The sequence below is a fragment of the Lissotriton helveticus genome, chromosome 6 (genome assembly GCF_964261635.1).
Source record: "Lissotriton helveticus chromosome 6, aLisHel1.1, whole genome shotgun sequence".
Taxonomy (NCBI): domain Eukaryota; kingdom Metazoa; phylum Chordata; class Amphibia; order Caudata; family Salamandridae; genus Lissotriton; species Lissotriton helveticus.
The window spans coordinates 88,026,109-88,045,917 of NC_136067.1; the positions used below are offsets into that span (position 1 = coordinate 88,026,109).

Genomic DNA, 19,809 nt, shown 5'->3' on the forward strand with positions numbered 1-19,809 from the left:
TTGACACTCTCCCCGCCGCACGAAGAACCCCCATACTTAGCCTGGCGCCTAAACCCACACTCTCTTCTAGACCCACTATTCAAAGATGAAGTGGAGCAAGAGTTCTCTGATTTCTTTCTCTGCAATGTTGGTTCCGTGGCTCTTCACTCCACCCTATGGGAGGCATTTAAAGTTACAACAAGGAAGGGTTGCTGAACTATTCCTAAGCGTGACTAAAGGAAAGAACTAACTGGCGTGACCAGAGGTGTAAGTGTAACACCCAAGGGCATCCATTTTGTTGGATGGATTGGCCTCACACACCCCGAAGGATGTCATGCTTCATCATCGGCGGTTGCTCCTCGTCGGGGAGGCGGTGCAATCCCCGACGGGCTCACCTCAAAGAGGGGCTCTTTGGCGGAGATCTTTTTTCCAACAGCCTTATGGTGAGGTGTGGGTGTGTGGGCAGGGGGGTATGTGGTAGTGGAACAGGGATAATTAAAATGTAGCTAAGGGTACCGGAATCAATTTTATTCTGGGGGTCCCTCGCTGCAAATAAAAACAGGGGGCTAGCTTACTAGGAGTCAACGAGCATAGTCAGGTGAACCTAGATGGGGCTGGTGGTGAAGACGGTCGACATGTTTCTCGCAGTGGGCAATAGTTACCCGCGATTCATCAGGACCTATAAAAGGTGATTTACAACATGCTGGTGTCATGTGTGAGTTTGTGTTTGTTTTACCTCTGTGGGGGTTGTCCTATGCCTATTTACCAAGAACTACCAGCCACCAGAGGGGTCGGCGGGAAAAGGCATCAAGGATGAGTCCATAAGTCAAAAACTCTAATCACTTGTGCCTTTGCTGCATGACCTACCCTTCTCCGCCGAGCTAAAAAAAAAAAGGCATTTAAAGTTACCATACGGGGTATTGGATATTGGGTATATGGATATTGAAAGACATACGAAATACGCTACACAATCTAGAGGTAAAAATTAAACAGGCTGAGATAGATCTCCAATCTGCGCCCTCCCCTGGCTTGCAGGCTCACATACGGACGCTGCTCGATGATTACCAGGAGACTGCAGAGCGGGAATGTAAATTCAGGGGGAGGTACCACAAAGCCCGGCAGTATGGGGAAGGTGAAAGGCCGGGAAGAGCGCTGGCCTCTGCTATTCGCGCTCCACGTCACCACAATACTGTGTTAGAAATAGACGATGAGGATGGTCTGACACATAGGAGTTCATCGGACATATCATTGACTTTTCAACGATTTTATAAGAGGCTGTACTCCACTCAACGGCGCGCTCCAGCAGACTTTGACTAATTTTTTGATGATACCGCTATAGTCTGGCTGGGCGATGGTCAGAGGGCCTTCTTGCTAGCCCATCATGAAGATGATGAGATCATATCGGCTATTATGCAACTACAGTCGGGCAAGGCTACGGGGCCGGACGGCCTACCGGCAGAATTTTAGAAACTATATAAACACCTTCTCATCCCGGTATTTCGACATGTGCTCGAGGAGGCCCACGAGAATGGAATTTTACCGCGTACAATGCGAGAGGCGCTCATTATTTCTCTGCCAAAACCGGGTAAATCGCCCACGCAGCTAGATTCGTACAGACCCCTTTCTCTCATTAACGTGGATGCAAAAATCCTCGCCAAATTGATTGCTAACCGTATCAGTCCGTTGATGCCGATACTCGTCCTTCCTGACCAGTCGAGATTTGTCCCGACCAGAAGCACTGCTCATAACCTGCGCACGTTGTTCGCCCTGCTCCATGATCTCGACCCTGAGGAGGATGCAGCAGCTATTTTCCTCGACGCCACCAAGGCGTTCGACTCCATAGAGTGGGACCATCTCTCCTATGCTTTGGTGTGCATGGGCTCCCCCCCCCCCCGTTTCTGGCATGGATTCAGTTACTCTACACTGGACTCCGAGCCACTGTAATGGTGAATGGCCTGCGCTCCGCCTCCTTCCCCCTGGCGAGGGGTACCAGGCAGGGTTGCCCACTTTCCCTTCTTTTGTTTGCCCTGGCCATTGAGCCCCTTGCTGCAAAAATTAGGCAGCAGTATCGTGAGCACGCCATTGTCTACCCTGAACGGCAGATTCTTATATCCCTGTACGCAGACGATATTACTCTATACTTGCGTCGACCTGATATCAGCTTGAATCCTATTCTGCGCTTATTTATTCTCTTTGGGCAACTCTCTGGGGTCAGTATCAATTGGACCAAATCCCAGATATACCCTCTCACTGATCTTACCTCGCGATTTACCCCGGATTTCCCGCTCAAATGGTGTGATGACACTCTTACCTACCTGGGTATTGTTGTGTCCAGAGCTCAAGATGTACTCATGACCGCTAACTATGGACGAGCACTGGACTCTATCACTGATAACATCACGAGATGGATAGCGATGCCCATTTCCATTGCCGGCAGAGCAGCTTTAATCAAGATGGTGATCTTACCCAAATTATGATATCTTTTTGTAAATATCCCATACGCCCCCAGTTGCCATTTTTTTCTGCACTTAGAACTCAACTCATCTGACTGGTATGGGGAGGGAAACAAGCCAGGCTCAAATGGGAAGTACTCACACGCCCCTTTTCTGCGGGTAGCTTCTCGGTACCAGATATCGAACTATATTTTAACTGCGCACAAGCACACTATGCTGCTTACTGCATAAAACCCCCTCCTTTTATGCCCCACCTAGCGAGTGAAGATGGTTACATGCGCCCCATGCCCAGCACAGCCTATATCAGCACACCGGCAGTCCCCAGACACATTGCATCTTCCACAGTGCAATGCACCGTCAGTGCAGGGCATGGCTTGGCCAATCTGACCCAGTGCACATTGATGTACTCTCCCCTTTTGCCCCTATTTGGGAGACAGGACCTCCCGGTCACACAGGAGGGTGGCTGTCGCCAGCTCCTTTGTAAGCTCTCCTTATATACCTGGGGAAACCTATACACTGCCGGGAAGTTTAATACCAGCGATGAATTTTTTAAGCATATCGTCCCCACTCCCTTAGAACGCTTTTATTATATAAGACTCCGTCAGGACATTAAAGCCGTCACACCCACCTTCCCCATTGAGCCTCCTGTGATGCCTCCGCTACACGCTTTGTTGCAACAGGAGGCCCCTGCGCACGTCCTCTCGATCTTATACCGATCCGTGCAGTCCAATAGAGAACATGAAAAAACTGTGGCCCAGTGTAGGTGGGAGGAGGAGCTCCATTACTGAGGAACAGTGGGCCTACTGCTGTACACAAACTGGGGAAATATCTGCAAGCAGTAGATTTCGCATATTACATTACAAATACATACATCGATTATACTACACGCCCATGCGGATGTTCAAACTGAAATTGCGCGATAATGATCGTTGCGGTCGCTGCGGCTGGGGGGGAGCCGATTTTAGACACCTGGCCTGGGATTGTCCGACTATACAACGCTATTGGGTGGAAGTATTTGCTGCCCTGGACCTCATGACTGGCCTACACGTCTCCACTGACCCATTCACCGCCCTATTAGGGTGCACTGAACCTATTACTGCCAAAATGCGAAAATATACCTCCATTGCGCTCCTGCTTGCCAAAAGGAAAATAGCTTGCAAATGGGGAAGAGGGAGGGCGCCCAAATTTAAGGACTGGCTCCGAGACCTCACATACTGTCAGGAACAGCTCCATATTTATGCGGAACTTCAGCCCCCCTCGTCACGCCCGAGAGACATTTGGAGCCCACTGCAATCTTATTTATTGGAGCACGCCCCGGAGGACACTGTGGATGCCCCAGCTGATGCAGCTTCTGCATTCTGATTTGATCCCCCTCCTTTAGTCACGCCACGCCTGTCTAGTATACGGTATGGAATGGTGTGGGTCATAGACTCCTCTTATTCTGAAACCATGTCTTCCCACTTGCCGTGGATGCTGTGTTTTACTTCTTCAGTCATCTGTTACCTGCTATCTCAGAGATGAAACTGGCACTATGTATATGCCTTAGCTGTTTTGTTTAATGTTTAAAATTGTGACCTTTATGGGCATTGCTATTTCTGCCTTCAAACTTCAGCAGTTATGACGCGGCCGGCCCGGATGGGTTGTAGGCGGCTTGCTGTGTACTCCTCCACCCCCTACCCATTTGGTTCTAGATATTGCCTGTATGCTATGCCGGCCCGCAGTGGTTGTAGGCAGTAAGCTAAGCTGTACCACAAAGAATACTTGTTAATAAAGGTCTTAAAAAAAAGAAAAAAAAAAAAAAAGGTTCAAGAAAACTAAAACCTCTAACAGAGCATTTTCGGGAGTGGCGCCAAGAATTTGGAACTCTCTTCCGCTATTCATCAGAGAAATCGCCTCTACGCCCCTCTTCAAAAAGGAAGCAAAAGCTTTCCCGATGAGCAAATTCCTCCCGTAAAATCCGCATAAACACCATGCCAGCTTCAAATTTCAATTCATCTACACTCTTCCTCTTATGACATCTAGAAGATAAGACTTGCACAAGCTCTAATTGACTCCTTATCGCGGAGCGGTTATCTACCCTACCTTTATCCCCCGAACTTTATTATGTTTTTTGATGTCTTATTTTGTGTTGTTACTGTTGGTTTTTTATGTTTATCAAATGTACTTTTCATTCCTTTCTCACTTTGTAAAGCACTCTGTTACCCTACACTTGGGTCTGGTTCGCGCTATAGAAAACTTAAAAAAGAAAATTAAAATAAATAAATAAGGAACAGATAGAGACAGCAGCAGAAATCTTGGGAGGACAGACATCTAATCTAGAACCTGATTTGGTTGATGCAAGCGCCTTCTGAATTTCCTCCGGAGAAAAAGCTTTGCACTTCCCTAAGCTTGTGTCACTGCCACAGGAGGGTAAAATGAAATTAATCTCCTCGGGAGGGGTAGGGAAATTCAGGTAAATATATTTGATTTTGTCTTCAAACTGGCTGGCCAGCGAATCACAGAGTGCTTGCGACACTTGCATTTCTTGAGAGAAGGCTCCAGGGTTTATGGAATCATTAGGTACTTTAAATAGGACTTTGGACAAATGTTGGGCCTGGAAGATCTGGTTGGAGATTAAGGTTTTCTGGGTTGTGTTTATGTTGCGATGATGTAAAGTAGCAAGATCCCAATGGGTAGATCATTTAAAGAGAATTGTCACACACTTGATGAGACTCAAGATATCATTCAGTCCTTTCACTCACCAACAACATACTGTAGTCCCTATATCTATATATGCCTCAAAGACCACTGAATTCCATAGATTGCAATTTATTTGGTTACAGATTCATTTAAAATATTTCATTACAAATTTACCATACAATTGTATATGCCTTCTCACAATTAAAAACAATATGAAAAAACAATATTCACAGATAAATGCAAACATACGAGAGAATTTATAAAAAAGTAATGTGCCTGACCTATTCATTTGGTCTTAGTGATATACACACACCCTATGTTGCTATATAATACAAACAATACTTGACAACATTTCCATATAGTTTAGCCGTTCAAGTAGTGCGATGTGAGGGGTTGTGTACTACTTAGTGTGCGTCGACGCGTTTCGATGGTTTCACATTTCATTCCATTTTTTCAAGACCAACAATTATTTCACTCTCGTTTATGCAGGAAACAGTCGTAGATGGCAAAAGCCTTCTATTTGTATGATAACCTATTTTGTAGACACCACGGCTACTATCGCCTGGATGGGTCTGGTTCTGTACCTGGGATTATATTCGAAAATCTTACTTCTCGGTGGATGCTTTGTGGAATAGTAGTGAGTCTTATCTCCACTTTTTTCTATTTCATCCCGAGCAGGTAGCTGACTGGACGCTCTATCTAAACATTGAAATAAGATACGAAATACATTGAAATGTATTCTAGCGCCTACCAATCTCGGACCATCACCGGAAATTCACAATGAGGAACTAAACAGTACTTTAATTGAAGGATGCTCACTGCCTTCTCAGTTTGAGGCAGATTTGCATCAACACAACTAGTGGATAGGAAATAGAAAAAAGTGGAGATAAGACTCACTACTATTCCACAAAGCATCCACCGAGAAGTAAGATTTTCGAATATAATCCCAGGTACAGAACCAGACCCATCCAGGCGATAGTAGCCGTGGTGTCTACAAAATAGGTTATCATACAAATAGAAGGCTTTTGCCATCTACGACTGTTTCCTGCATAAACGAGAGTGAAATAATTGTTGGTCTTGAAAAAATGGAATGAAATGTGAAACCATCGAAACGCGTCGACGCACACTAAGTAGTACACAACCCCTCAGCATCGCACTACTTGAACGGCTAAACTATATGGAAATGTTGTCAAGTATTGTTTGTATTATATAGCAACATAGGGTGTGTGTATATCACTAAGACCAAATGAATAGGTCAGGCGCATTACTTTTTTATAAATTCTCTCGTATGTTTGCATTTATCTGTGAATATTGTTTTTTCATATTGTTTTTAATTGTGAGAAGGCATATACAATTGTATGGTAAATTTTTTATGAAATATTTTAAATGAATCTGTAACCAAATAAATTGCAATCTATGGAATTCAGTGGTCTTTGAGGCATATATAGATATAGGGACTACAGTATGTTGTTGGTGAGTGAAAGGAGTGAATGATATCTTGAGTCTCATCAAGTGTGTGACAATTCTCTTTAAATGATCTACCCATTGGGATCTTGCTACTTTACACTGTGACAGTGCCCCAGTCCCACTGGGTGTTTGAAGGGGCCCCTCTCTTTTTATAACGTATGTTGCGATGATACAGTGTTAAAGCGGCTCTGTAAGCCTCCTCACCAATTGAATTGTTGGTTCATCACCACCGTCTTCTGAATTTTTTACAAGACGCTGTCTCTGTCCTTAGGTCTGGTGTGTACCAAAGCCCATGAGACCCCAGTTTGGAATTGGTACACAATTTAAGAAGGTCAATCTTGTCAAGAGCCGAGTTTAAAGCTCTATGATAATCTTAGAGCACCTGATTGACATCAGAATCTGCTGGTGGTACATATACTCAAACTCCTCAGCGAAAGAGTCCGGAGTGATTTTCCGCTGGTGACTGGATACATTTTTATGGGTTTGGGCATTTTATCAATCATATTTAGCTTAGGAATCCTGAACCAGATAAGAGAGTCGTCTCTTCAGAGGAAAGGCTGGGGTTGTTCACCAGTTAGAGAGCTGGAATTAGTAAAGAATAAGTCTAATATGTGCCCTGCAGCAAGAGTTGGTTCATTAACTATTTGGGGCAGGCCAAATGTCGCTCGATCTGAAAGAGCTGACTTGCCTCCATATTAGCGGAGTCTTCCACATGGTAATTAATTTCAAATATATCAGCAAAAGAAATAGTTTGATCCTGTTTTTCCTACCTTGTTTTGCATCATGCCTAAGTGTCCCCTTAATGCTAGTGCATCTCTATCTGTTATAAAAGTGCTTTGGTGAAGGATCCACAACCACTGCCTGTACAGGCCACACAAACAGATAGGAGTTGTCTTGCCTTCTGGCTAAAAGACAGCTTCAAAAAGCCCAGGCAAAGAACTATTTGCACATGTCTGAGGCCAATCATGCCTAACTAGGTCACACACAACATGGGAACTTACCAGCTCTGCAATCTCGTGTCTGCAGCACTCGCCGATCGCAGAGATCCGGCCCTTGTTCAGCCTTAATCCTGATGAGGACGTCTGAGTTGATAATGGCATGGCCTTTCACAAGAGAAGAAAACACTCCGGATTAGACCCTGTGCTCAGCACAGATCCTATGGACACACCATGCAGGAACACACAATGGTCCTATGGACACACCATGCAGGGGGACACACAATGCTCATATGGACACACCATGCAGGGACACACAATGGTCCTATGGACACACCATGCAGGAACACACACAATGCTCCTATGGACACACCATGCAGGAACACACAATGGTCCTATGGACACACCATGCAGGGGGACACACAATGCTCATATGGACACACCATGCAGGGACACACAATGGTCCTATGGACACACCATGCAGGAACACACACAATGCTCCTATGGACACAGCATGCAGGAACACACAATGGTCCTGTGGACACACCATGCAGGAAGAAACAATGGTCCTGTGGACACACCATGCAGTAAGAAACAATAGTCCTATGGACACACCATGCAGGAACACACACAATGGTCCGATGGACACACCATGCAGTAACAAACACAATGGTCCTATGGATACACCATGCAGGAACACACAATGGTCCTATGGACACACCATGCAGGAACAAACATTCATTTCATTTCATTTCAAAAGACTTTATTTCGGTTCACATAACCTCAAAAGTACAATCATAAAACATAGCAAATACATTTAAAATTTGAAACAATAGCAATAAGATTTTTTTTTTTAAAGATACACGTCGAGTTAATTTATCATGGGAAAGTGCAAAAAGGAAGGGTTGGTTCATGGCTGTCTATAATGCGCCATACTCGGGAAGTGCATAGTGCTTTATCATTCTTCAGACATGACACCTGGGAATCAAGGTTCTCTATATTGGGGTCTAAGGCCAACGACAATCTTAAAGTATTCTAATAAAAAACAAGGCCTAATTTAAAACTAACAGGCTAGGGTACTATAATTATTGTCCAACTATTAATTAATTAATATGATGGAGTAATTCGCATCCGGCATGGAAAAAGGCCCTATAACTCCTCACTCACGCTTTCAGGTAAGTCCGGCGCGTGCACCACATAGAAAATAGGAACTCAGCGACTGAGTACACTATCGGGATACTAGTATCATACTTCAGTATCCTGAAAGCCTCAGAACAACATCTAGTTCCTAGGTTCCTACAAATCTGGCCCAACCATCGTTTCCTTGCCTTTTGGTAGGCGGGACAAATGAATAAAGCATGAGGAATAGTCTCTTCAGTACAATCACACGCAGGGCAGTTTGCACTTTGTACATCCCCCATTTATAAGTAAAACATTGAAGAGGAAGGGTCCTATATCTAAGCTGGGGGTATAGCTTTTTGGCCGCTGCCGGTTTAATTTCATATAGGACTGGCTCAAAGCTAAACCTATCTTTAATTTCTAGAAAAGCTGTAGTTAATCTACCTGTTCCGGGACAGCTATGTAGTTGAGATAGTTTGTACTCCTCGTAGTATGCCTTCAGTAATTTCCTGGGGTGGATGGAACAAGCGGTATCTGGATGATCCCAGAGCTCATCCAACCCAAGACGAACCAGCCATTGTTTAATATGGGCAAACCACGGGAGTCTGACAGCCCCTCGCAGGTTTAATATTTCCATTAATTCCTCTCTGTATGATAAAAGTTCGGGGGTAACCCAGAGGCGACGCCAGCAGAGTAAAGGTTTCAAATGTATTATATCCGCAATTGCCAAAAGGCCCAGATTTAAGCGTAAAGGGATGAGCGGGGTGCTCCGTGGGAGATTTACTAACTGTCTGAGGAAACTATTCACTACCTGGATGAGATTCTCTTGGCTTACATGCCCCCAGAGTTCTGTGCCATAAAATGCCCCTCCCCGTGCTTGTACGTTATAAATTTTAATGGCCGGGCTCAATAATTTCTGGCTAGATTTACAAAAGACCTTCATGATGCCTCCTGAAGATTGTGTTAATTTGAGAGCTGATTTTTTAACTTGAGCCCCCCACTCCATTTTTTCTGATACTGTTATCCCTAGATAATCGAATGAGATAACTCTTTCGAGGGGTTTACCAGATAATGTAGGGTTAGATCTTGTACTTTTAGGGCAATTAAACGCCATAAATTTGGTTTTCTGTAGATTAATTTCCAAACCCCTTTGTCTACAGAAAAATTAAAATTTATCAAGAACCCTCTGGATCCCCATGGGGTATTTTGACACCAACAAGGTATCGTCCGCGAACATCATTGCGGATATCAGACGGGAGGCTAGTTTAGGGGCATCAAGATCTTTTACTGTTGCTAAATAATCTATTAAACCATTGATATAAAGACTAAACAAGGTGGGGGCAAGCACGCAGCCTTGGCGTACTCCGCGCTTGATTGGAATTGGTGCGGTAAGATTCCCATCCTTACCGTACCTAATTTGCGCAAAGTTTTCCTCATGTAGCAGCTTGATAAAATGAATTAAATATGTGGGGGCCTCCATATCATAGAGGACTGACCAGAGTTTATCCCTAGGGACCAAATCGAAGGCTGACCGGAGGTCAACGAATATTAAATAGAGGCTGCCACCCTCCAAAGACACGGTCTTCGGGGGCCTAAGAATTTGGTCGATAGTGGACTTTTTTTCCCTAAACCCAGTCTGAAGGGAGGTGAGTATATTCTGTTCCTCCATCCAGGCTTGGAGTCTAAGGAGCACTACACGCGCGAAAACCTTTTGTGAAATGTCTATCAAGCTAATTGGCCTGTAATTATTTGGCAGAAGTGGGGAGCCTTTTTTGTAAATCGGAATTATTTCCGCTCCTGCCCAACTCCGGGGTATCTTCATGCCCTGTAAAATCGCATTAAAAAGAACCCAAAAATATGGCGCCCATACAGAGCGTTCATTGCGAAAAAGGTGGTCTTATGGACACACCATGCAGGAACACACACAATGGTCCTATGGACACACCATGCAGGAACACACACAATGGTCCTATGGACACACTATGCAGGAACACACACAATGGTCCTATGGACACACCGTGCAGGAACACACACAATAGTCCTATGGACACACTATGCAGGAACACACACAATGGTCTTATGGACACACCATGCAGGAACATGCAATTGTAATAGCCACATACTGTAAAAGTTTTGAATCTTGGATTCAAGATTCCCTGGATAAGCCTTGTAAAATGTGGCCATTAATAACTAACTAACATATCCACCACTCAAATCACTTTCATATTTCACTATACTAATTCACCACTAATCCTTTATGGGTTCCGGAGTAGCGGGCTACTCGCCGAAAAAGGGCTTTGACGCCTCGTCTGGGGTAGTAAGCGCTAGATAAATGCAATTACAATACAATAGAATCTTTGCCATGTGGCTGCATGTTGGAGTGTGGCTCTAGGCTTTCGATACTCCAATAAGACTGTCAGACATATCATCCCACACCATGTCCTGACAAATCTGGAACCAATAGTGTCCGGGGCTATCCTCTTACATACCAACCTGGTAAGGATAAACCTCCCTTTGTCTCTAACTAGGGCTAGCCAGACCACGGGGAGAGGAGTTGGCCTAACGGCTAGGGCGCTCGACATCGGACCTGGGGATCTGGGTTCGAGTCTCAGTAACGGCGCCAAAACCTCCTGTGATTCTGGGCAAATCACTTAATCTCCCTGTGCCTAAAATGAAAGTGTGTCCTCATGTAACGTAACTGGAAAAATATGTAAAGCGCTCCGATACCTGATTCGGTTCGGGTCTAGTTCGCGCTATATAAAACTCTGCAAAAAAAAAAAAAGAGAGAAGCCAGCGTGCCTCTTCCCACAGAGAAAGGAACATATATATTGTAAGAACACATAATGACTAGAGCGGCTTCAGAGCCCTGTGCTACAGCTTTACAGAGTATTTGTGCGTACTTACTCTGAGGCGTGTATTCTTGCAACAACTGTGAGCTAGAGTCTACGTTCAACTACTTCTGGTCTTCTGCCAACTTCTTTCCCATTTTATATCACTGAATCTTCAGAGTTTGGCCTATTTTGCCTCAATAAACAATGACTTTCTACATACCAGCAATTTCAAATTCTTTTTCAGCACAACTACAAAATAGCACAGCCAAGCAAAGCAAACAAAGAAATGTCACCCTCAGACTGTTCCATGGCGCCACCTTCTACTCTCAGCGAGACAATGCAGTCAATCTCTGCTGAGAACAAAAGTATATATTCACACTTTTTCAATTTAAAAAAGCCCTCTTCACATTAAGTACATCTTAAGGAGTCCCCTCTTCCTTGATTTCACATGTTGAGGAGTGCAACTTAATATTTAAACAAACAGCACATAAAGGGTGAAAGCACAACCCTAGATTTTGTGCATCTGCATGGAACGTACCCACATAGCATCAAAGAAGCCACCTTGTTTGCCCGACTACTCCTACGAGGACGCACTCGTTTTCAGATTCCCACTCACCCTTCACCTCGACACATTACTCGACAAGCATCCGATGATCAGCTGGCAACACTCTTCGTACTAAAACTACCATTACTATATATACTAACAGGCGCTAGTGCAAGGGGTAATAGATAGTATGGGTTTTCATCAAAGCAACGATGGGACACCAAGAAAGTAGCCTTCAGTACACAGAGCGCTGTGGTCCAATCAATCAATCACTCAAACAGGATTTATAGAGCACTGCTATTCACCAACGAGGGTATCCAGGCGCTGATAGCCCTGCGGCTCGGGTGGAACTACTTAAACAGCCAGGTCTTGAGTCCCTTTCTGAATTCCTGAAGACAGGGTGAGGTCTGGAGGTGCAGGGGGAAGTGGTTCCAGGACGGCGAGGTAGGAGAAGGAGCGTTCTCCACTGTTGCTGCAGCTGATGCGGGCGTGTGTGCGAGGGAGAGGGACGTGGAGCGCTGGTGTCTGGAGGGTTGGTGGAAGTTCAGGCGTTGGTTGAAGTATTCTGGTCCTTGATCATGCAGCGCTCTATAGTCGTGGGTCAGCATCTTGAATGGACATCTCTCGTGGACAGAGAGCTAATGGAGTTTCTTGAAGTGCGGGTGATGTGGGTCCAATTAGGGAGGTCAGGGTGAGTCTGGCCGCTGAGTTCTGTAGGGTCTGCAGTCTCTTCAGAAGGTGGCTGGTAATTACTACGTAGAGTGTGTTGCAGTAGTCCAAGCAGCTAGGGACAAGAGTTTGAGTGACAGTATGTTTGGTGCTAACTGGGAGCCATTTGAAGATCTTTTGGAGGATGCAAAGTGTGAGGAAGCAGGAGGAAGAGACTGCGTGGAACTGGTTTTCCATGGCGAGTTTGCTGTCCAGGAAGATGCAGAGGTTTTGGGTGTTGTCTGGAAGAGATGGGGGGGGGGAGGGTTCTAGTTCAGAAGGCCACCAGGAGTAATTCCATGGGGCGGTGTTGTTCCTGAAGATCCGTAATTCTGTTTTGTCTGTGTTGAGTTTGAGGCAGACGCTGGTCATGCTCAGGCAAACGTTGGTCCTTGTGGTGGCAGGGTCTTCAGACAGAGAGAGGATGAGCTAGGCATCATCTACGTAGGATATGATGTTCAGTCCATGGGTTCCGACGATGTTGGCCAGGGGAGGTCATGTAAGCACTGAACAGCATTGGGCTAAGGGATGAACCTTGAGGGATGCTGGAGAGGATGTTCTGGGTTCCAAGGTGAAAGATGGCAGGTGGTTTCTCCGGGTTCTCCATTTGATGGAGTCCTCTTGACTTCCAATTCGATGAAGCCTCTTCATCAGGGTGCTGATTGGTCAAGGAGGATCAGGTTTAGGAGGGTTCTGATGTCATCCGTGGCTGCGATCAGGATGCTTTTGCTGCTGTTGTTCATATGGAATGCTGATTGGGATGAGTCCAGAAGATCATTGTTCTCTAGATATTCCGTAAGTTGCGTTTGATTGCCTTTTCGAGGACTTTGGCAGGAAAAGGGAGCAGAGAGATGAGATTGTAGTTCTTAAGCCCGTTGGGGTCGGTGGACGGTTTTTTGAGTAGGGGCCTGACTTTAGCAGTATTCCATTCTTCTGGGAAGGTGGCTGAGGTGATGGATATGTTCAAGATGGCATTGAGCTCATTGCTGATCATCCTGATTCAGATGTTGAACGTGTGGTGGGGATAAAGGTCCGTGGGTGCTCCTGAGTGGACAGAGTGCATGATGGCTGTGGTGCTCTGTGCGGAAAGCTGGGCCCACACAATGGCCCGTGGTTGGAGTTTGCATCTGAGGGAGCGTGGAGGCTGAGGATGTCAGCGGTGACGGGTTGGGGTTCAAAGTGTTTGTACAGGGTGGAGATCTTGTCGTGGAAGAAGTCTGCCAGGGTGTCGCAGAGTTCTTGGGAAGGGGTGATGATATTTTCGGTGGCTGAGGGGTTGGAGAACCCCTTAATTAGGCTGAACAGTTCTTTGCTGTGTTTGGGGCTGGCTTCGATGTGGTCGGCTAGGACATTCTTTTTAGTCTCCTTCAGGAGTTGGTGGTAGTGGCTGAGCGGTGTATTGAAGTGGGTGCAGTCTGTGGGCCTCTTGCTGGTGAGCCATTTCCTTTCTAGTTGCTTGCAGTTGTGTTTCGTGGTTCTCAGTTTCAAGGTGTAACAACTGACATGTTTGGTGGATCTCTTGAGGTTGGTGGGTTTGATGTGAGCGACTGTCGGCGCAGTCGGTGATCCAGGCGGTGAAGTTCTTGATGGCCTGATCAAGATTGGTTGTGGGGTCAGGGTGGGAGGTGTTGAGGGTGTTGGTCCATTGATCTATTGGCCTTCAGATACTTTGTTCCAGCTGGGGTGTGCGGTGCAGAGCACTTGGTGGCTGTGCTGGCTGCTCCCGTGACGGTGAATTGTAAGATTGAGTGGTCTGTCCAGGTGACTTCGGTGACATGGCTGTACTTGACTCTGTCCCCGATTGTAAAAATAAAGTTGAGCATTCGTCCTGCGTTGTGTGCTGGGCTGGTGACTAGGTGGGAGAGGTCGATGTTGTTCATGCTTTTGAGGAAGTTGGCTTTGTTGGCGTAGTTAGGGTCATCGAGGGGGAAATTGAGGCCACCGGGGAAGATGTAGTGTTCGGTGTCGATGGCTGTGGTGCAATGAATTCTGCGATGGTGTTGCAGAAGCTGGGGTGCGGACCTGGAGATCTGTAGGTGAGGGTGCCTCTGATCATGGTTTTGCGGTCTGTTTGAGTAGGAAGTTGAGGTGTTCCATCAACAGGGGGTGTCGTATGCTGTGATGGTGAAGTGGATGTTTTCTTTCCCAATGATGGCGATTCGACCTCTGCGTTTGCTGATGCAGTCTCGGTGTGCTGTGCTGTATCTGTTGGGCGTGACCATGGCAATGTTGAGTGTGAATGCAGTGTTGACCAAGGTCTTGGTGAGGAAGACGACGTTGGGTGTAAGGGAAGATGGTGTCTGAGATCTCAGTGGCATGTTTGCAGAGTGATCAGGCGCTGGGCAGGAAACAGTGGAGTTGTCCAGGCGCATATGTGATTGGCATGGTTATTTCTTCCACTGCTTGAATCCTTAGTCTTCATTTCAAGTTCAAAGACTGTCCCTGCTCCTGAAATGCATCTTCTTATGATGTGTAAAGTCTGCACTAAGAGTCAGCCTTTCATCACTCAGCTCCTTTTTGTTCCCTTCAGGGGCGTTGCTACCGGTGGTGCAGCAAGTGCAATGGCACCAGGGCCCGGGGAGGAGAGGGCCCAACAAGCCTTCTACTACCACCATTTGCTTTACTTCTTGCCTTCTCAGACTGGGTTTGAGAGCACCGGCCTGGGACTTAGCCTCGGGGAGGGGATGGGAAGGCCAGAGGATATGCTCACAGAAATTGAGGGGCGTAGGGGTGGTTCTACAGCAAGGATCAATGCATGGACCTGACTGGTGCTCATTAAGGGTGGGACTTCAGGGGGAGTTTTCTGCTCACACCTGCACAAGGGTGTCAGGGCCAAGGCCCACACCAGCCTGGGCCTCGTCTTTGGGGAAGGGAAGGGCAGGTCAGAGGCACAGCTTACGGGCATCGGGTGGGGGGGGAGCTCTACAGCGTAGGATCTCATGCAACTCAAGAGTGGGACTGCAGGGCCAACTCGGCTCACAGTGGCACATGGGTATCAGAGCCAAGGCCATACCAGCCTGTGCACCTCGATACATGTTAGCTGGTCTGCGTCACTGCAGTGAGGGGGTACATGCAGTGAACTGATGCCCCGCGACAGCCTCAGACCTGACGTCTCTGCTGTCTTGACCCGGTCACTCGTAATCCACAAGTTACTTGCCAAGTTCGTTTCTGAATCGAGCACCAGGTCAGTAGCCAAGGACTATGCATGTGCCACAAGCGCCATGGCCGGTAAAGGAGAGGCCACGCCTCATCTCTGTCTGGGGTGTGATCTGCAGGCATCTCTGATAACCAGGAGACGTCTGCGAGGCAGGGCTGCGACTGACACTCAGGTGGCTTCATGGGAGCTCTGCTCTCACTGCCGCCAGATCTCCACGGGTCTGATACCAGGAGGGCAGGGCTGTGACAGGTCACTAGAGACCTTAAATCCTGGATGTCCTCTGTGACATCCCATCAAATCCTGATGGAAGACTGTCCCTTCCTTGCAGTCTCATTCCTGTATGAGTGTCGTGCTGAGGAAAGCAGCCTTCCCACAGGTTTACACATCCTCCTGTGTGAGTCTGTGCATTTTGTGAAGCCCTTGGTATTAACTTGTTTGTGCAAAAACATTGTTTATATTAAATTTCTACTAAATGGTAATATGGAGGCAAGTCAGCTAATTTCGGCACTTGCCACACTGGGCCTGCACCAAAGAGTCAATGGACCAACTCATGCTGCAGGGCACACATTAGACTTAATCTTTACTGAAACTATCTCTCTAACTTGTGAACATCCCCCAGAAACATGTTTTGGCATGAAACCCGTCGCCCTGCATTCCTGGCTGATAATCTTACCTCTTCCCACCCAGGAATTTTTATTTGGGTGGGCCAAGGGTGCATTTGGGTGGGCCACTGGGGCTCAATTTGTCGCATATATTTCATGGCAGGCCTGCTTCAGGGCCCTCCTTTATCTCTTCTTACTCTTGCAAGGCCCATTAAAACGCACTCTTTTCCAAATCTCTTTTTAATGTTGTCACTCTCAAAAAGTGTTTTTTCAATGTAATGTTCCTTTGATGGGAAGAGGGTGTTTCTGGGGTGGGAGTATCAGGCAAGTAACACTTCTCAAGCTTCCTCTGTGCGAGCCTTCAGGGAGAATCCATCTTCATTACTACCTCCACCTGACCCCAGACTCTGCAACACACTCCCTTACAGGCTTGAATATCCACTACTCCTCTCCAGTGCACCTTATCTCACAGCTGACCTTGGGCCCCAGCCCCATATCAGGCACCATCGGGCTCCAATTTCATTTTGCCAGGTAAAAACATTAGAAAAATCACCTTCAAACTTAAAACATTGAATATAGCAGTGAAATATATATTAGCACACACTTTAAAGTATGTTCCACAGTAGCCCTTATGACCCGACTGCTAATTAAATAAACAAAAACAGAAAGGCCATGACAGGGCCGGCTTTATCGCTGATGCGAAAGTCTTTTTTGGTGCCACACCAATAACCTCTTTCTCCTTAAATACCTTTCCTACCACCTTCCAACAGTGCCCCTCATCCCTCCATGACCCCCCTTTTGACCTCCTCCTTGGATTTCCTCACTGCCTCACGCCACAAGTGCCCCTCATAGCACCTCCCCCTCATGACCTCCTCCTTGGAGACCAGTACCCCTCATCTCTCTGTAGCCCCTCCCACTCATGACCTCCTCATCTGACTCCCTCACTACCACCTCCACCAGTGTCCCTTATCTCTCCCTATCTCCCCCTCCATCCCATGACCTCTTCCTCGGATTCCTTCACTGTCGTCCTCCACCAGTGCCCCTCATCGCTCCATAGCCCCTCCCACTACCTCCTCCTCGGATTCCCTCACTGCCACCCTCCAACAGTGCCCCTCATCTTTACCTAGCCCCTCTCTCAAAAGCATTTCCTTTGTTGTATAGCGCTACTCATATCAGTGTAGTGTGTGTCAGTACTTTACATCACACACACATTATACAGAGACAATGAATCATACATGTAAATTAGCCTGTAGGGAATGTCACATAAGCGAATGAGGATTACAAGGTGTATGAATCACATGTCATCCATACTGGTGGGGAGTATATTTTAAAAGGGTTTTGTATGGGGAAACACAACCTTAGGATTTAAAGTGTATTCCATGGGGGTCAGCTTTACTGATAAAAAGGTATATCTGTCCAAACATACTCATTTTAGCAACATTAGAATAATGAAAGACTGGGGAAGTTCTAACTATATCACAAAACAAAAAAAGCGAAGTTCTAATTATACCATTCAGGTTTGTAGGCAGCTCTTCAATGACAGTTCATTGGTCACTGCCCTATGTTAGGATTGTAACTTCTGAACTCCAAGTAACACAAGGATCTCTGTGACAAAGGCAGTAACCCACTGAACTATCCAGATACAATACAGTTCATCTGCATTTAAAAACTACCAATAGAAAAAAGATTGCTCTCCAGCAGGATCATTAATCACCAGCGTTATCTGGGCATTTTGTATTGTCTTATTGGTGTCCTGCATTGGCCATGATAATGATAAACTGTTTAAATGAAGCGCACATGAAGTATGTGTCGTGCTGGGCCTGTGCAGATTTTAAAAAGAAAAAAAATTTAGTAAAACATTCTGTTACCTACTCCATTAGTCAAACTTTGTGTCACAGCCTGATGTTGCAGAAGCCGCCTCACCCCCCCCCGAAGGGGGCGGGGGGCTCAGGGCCGGCGCCATAACCCGCGCTGTGCCCCAGTGGAAAACCGGTTCTGGGCGCCCTAGTCAAGTCAAGTCAGGGATATTTGTATAGCGCACAAATCACATCCAGGGAGTCTCATGGCGCTTGCAGACATCTCTGACAAAAAGGTAGGGCAGTTAATTTGCAAAGAGCCAGGTCTTTAATTTCTTGCGGAAGCAGCTGTGTTCGGGGATGCTACGGAGGTGAAGGGGCATTTTGTTCCATGAAGCGGGAGCCAAGAAAGAAAAAGCACGACCGCTGCTTCTGGACATTTGTATTCTTAGGGGTGTCAATAGAAATTCCTTATTGGATCGGAGTTCTCTTTGCGACCGATACCATCTTAATTTTGTTTGTGCAATTGCTACCAATCCTTAGGAAGTGTGTGTCCGAGCATGTGAATCTATTTTAAACCCTCTCCTCTTGTTTGATTTTAAATATTGTGCCTGTAATTGTATTGCTCGTTTGCTCACCTTTTGCCCCCGACCCCGGTCCGTCATGGCTTGTGCCGTTTGTGCGGAGGGTCCGGTCCCGAAATTACCATACTTCCGGTTGGGATCACCGGAAGTCGAGACTGACTAGCTTCTCTCTGCTCACTTCTGTTTTAACCGGAGCAGGGTGCGGACGCGCGCAGCGGCGCGCCGGCGGCGCAAGACATCATGACTATTTTAAAATACTCAAGTGAAGAAATAAAAAGGTTAAACACCACCCTGATCAAACCTACTGGAACTTTAGCAGCTGAAATTGCCAGATGTCCCCAAATCTCTTGCCTTACTAGCCCCCATGACCAGATGGACATGTATGCTCCCTCCAGTTCTAATTGTTCCAGAACAGGCAGGACGCTGAAAGACTGAATGCCATATATTTCAAAGCTCGTTCAATTCCCAAACATGCTCTAGAAATTTGGTCCCTGCTTGATTCAGCAGCTCCTGATATATGCTTTGTTACAGAGACTTGGTTACATGAACACGCGGCCCCAGATGTTCACATTGCTTTTCCATCGGAGTACAAGATAACACGACTCGATAGGAAAGAATCCAGACGGGGGGGATTATTGATTGCAACCAAAATGAATGTGAATGTGGTCAGTTTGGAAAATTTTGTCTTTGACTACTTAGAAGCTATTAAATTCAAGATTGAGGGAGAACCGAATAATGTCTGGAAGGGAGCCTTAATCTATCGAACCCCTGGCACCAAAGGAGATTTTGCTAATAAGCTACTTGAAATTGTTGCGCCTCATGTTCTGGCCTCTGATACATTTCTTTTAGTGGGGGATTTTAATTACCATGCGGAAAATCCAACTGATTCAGATACCGGGAAGTTAATATGTAGTATGAATACTCTGGACCTTGTTCAGAAGATCATAGGCCCCAC

At 46.3% G+C, this 19,809-nt stretch overlaps 1 protein-coding gene across 2 annotated transcripts in view; it reads right to left on the reverse strand.

Moving 5' to 3' along the window:
• Positions 1 to 19,809, reverse strand: part of LOC144762260 (uncharacterized) — a 263,530-nt gene that overhangs the window by 181,118 nt on the left and 62,603 nt on the right. For both annotated transcript variants that reach the window (XM_078647407.1, XM_078647406.1), the window contains one exon: positions 7,580 to 7,681. In XM_078647407.1, the coding sequence (XP_078503533.1) occupies positions 7,580 to 7,681 (102 nt within the window). The remainder of the gene's footprint in view (positions 1 to 7,579; positions 7,682 to 19,809) is intronic.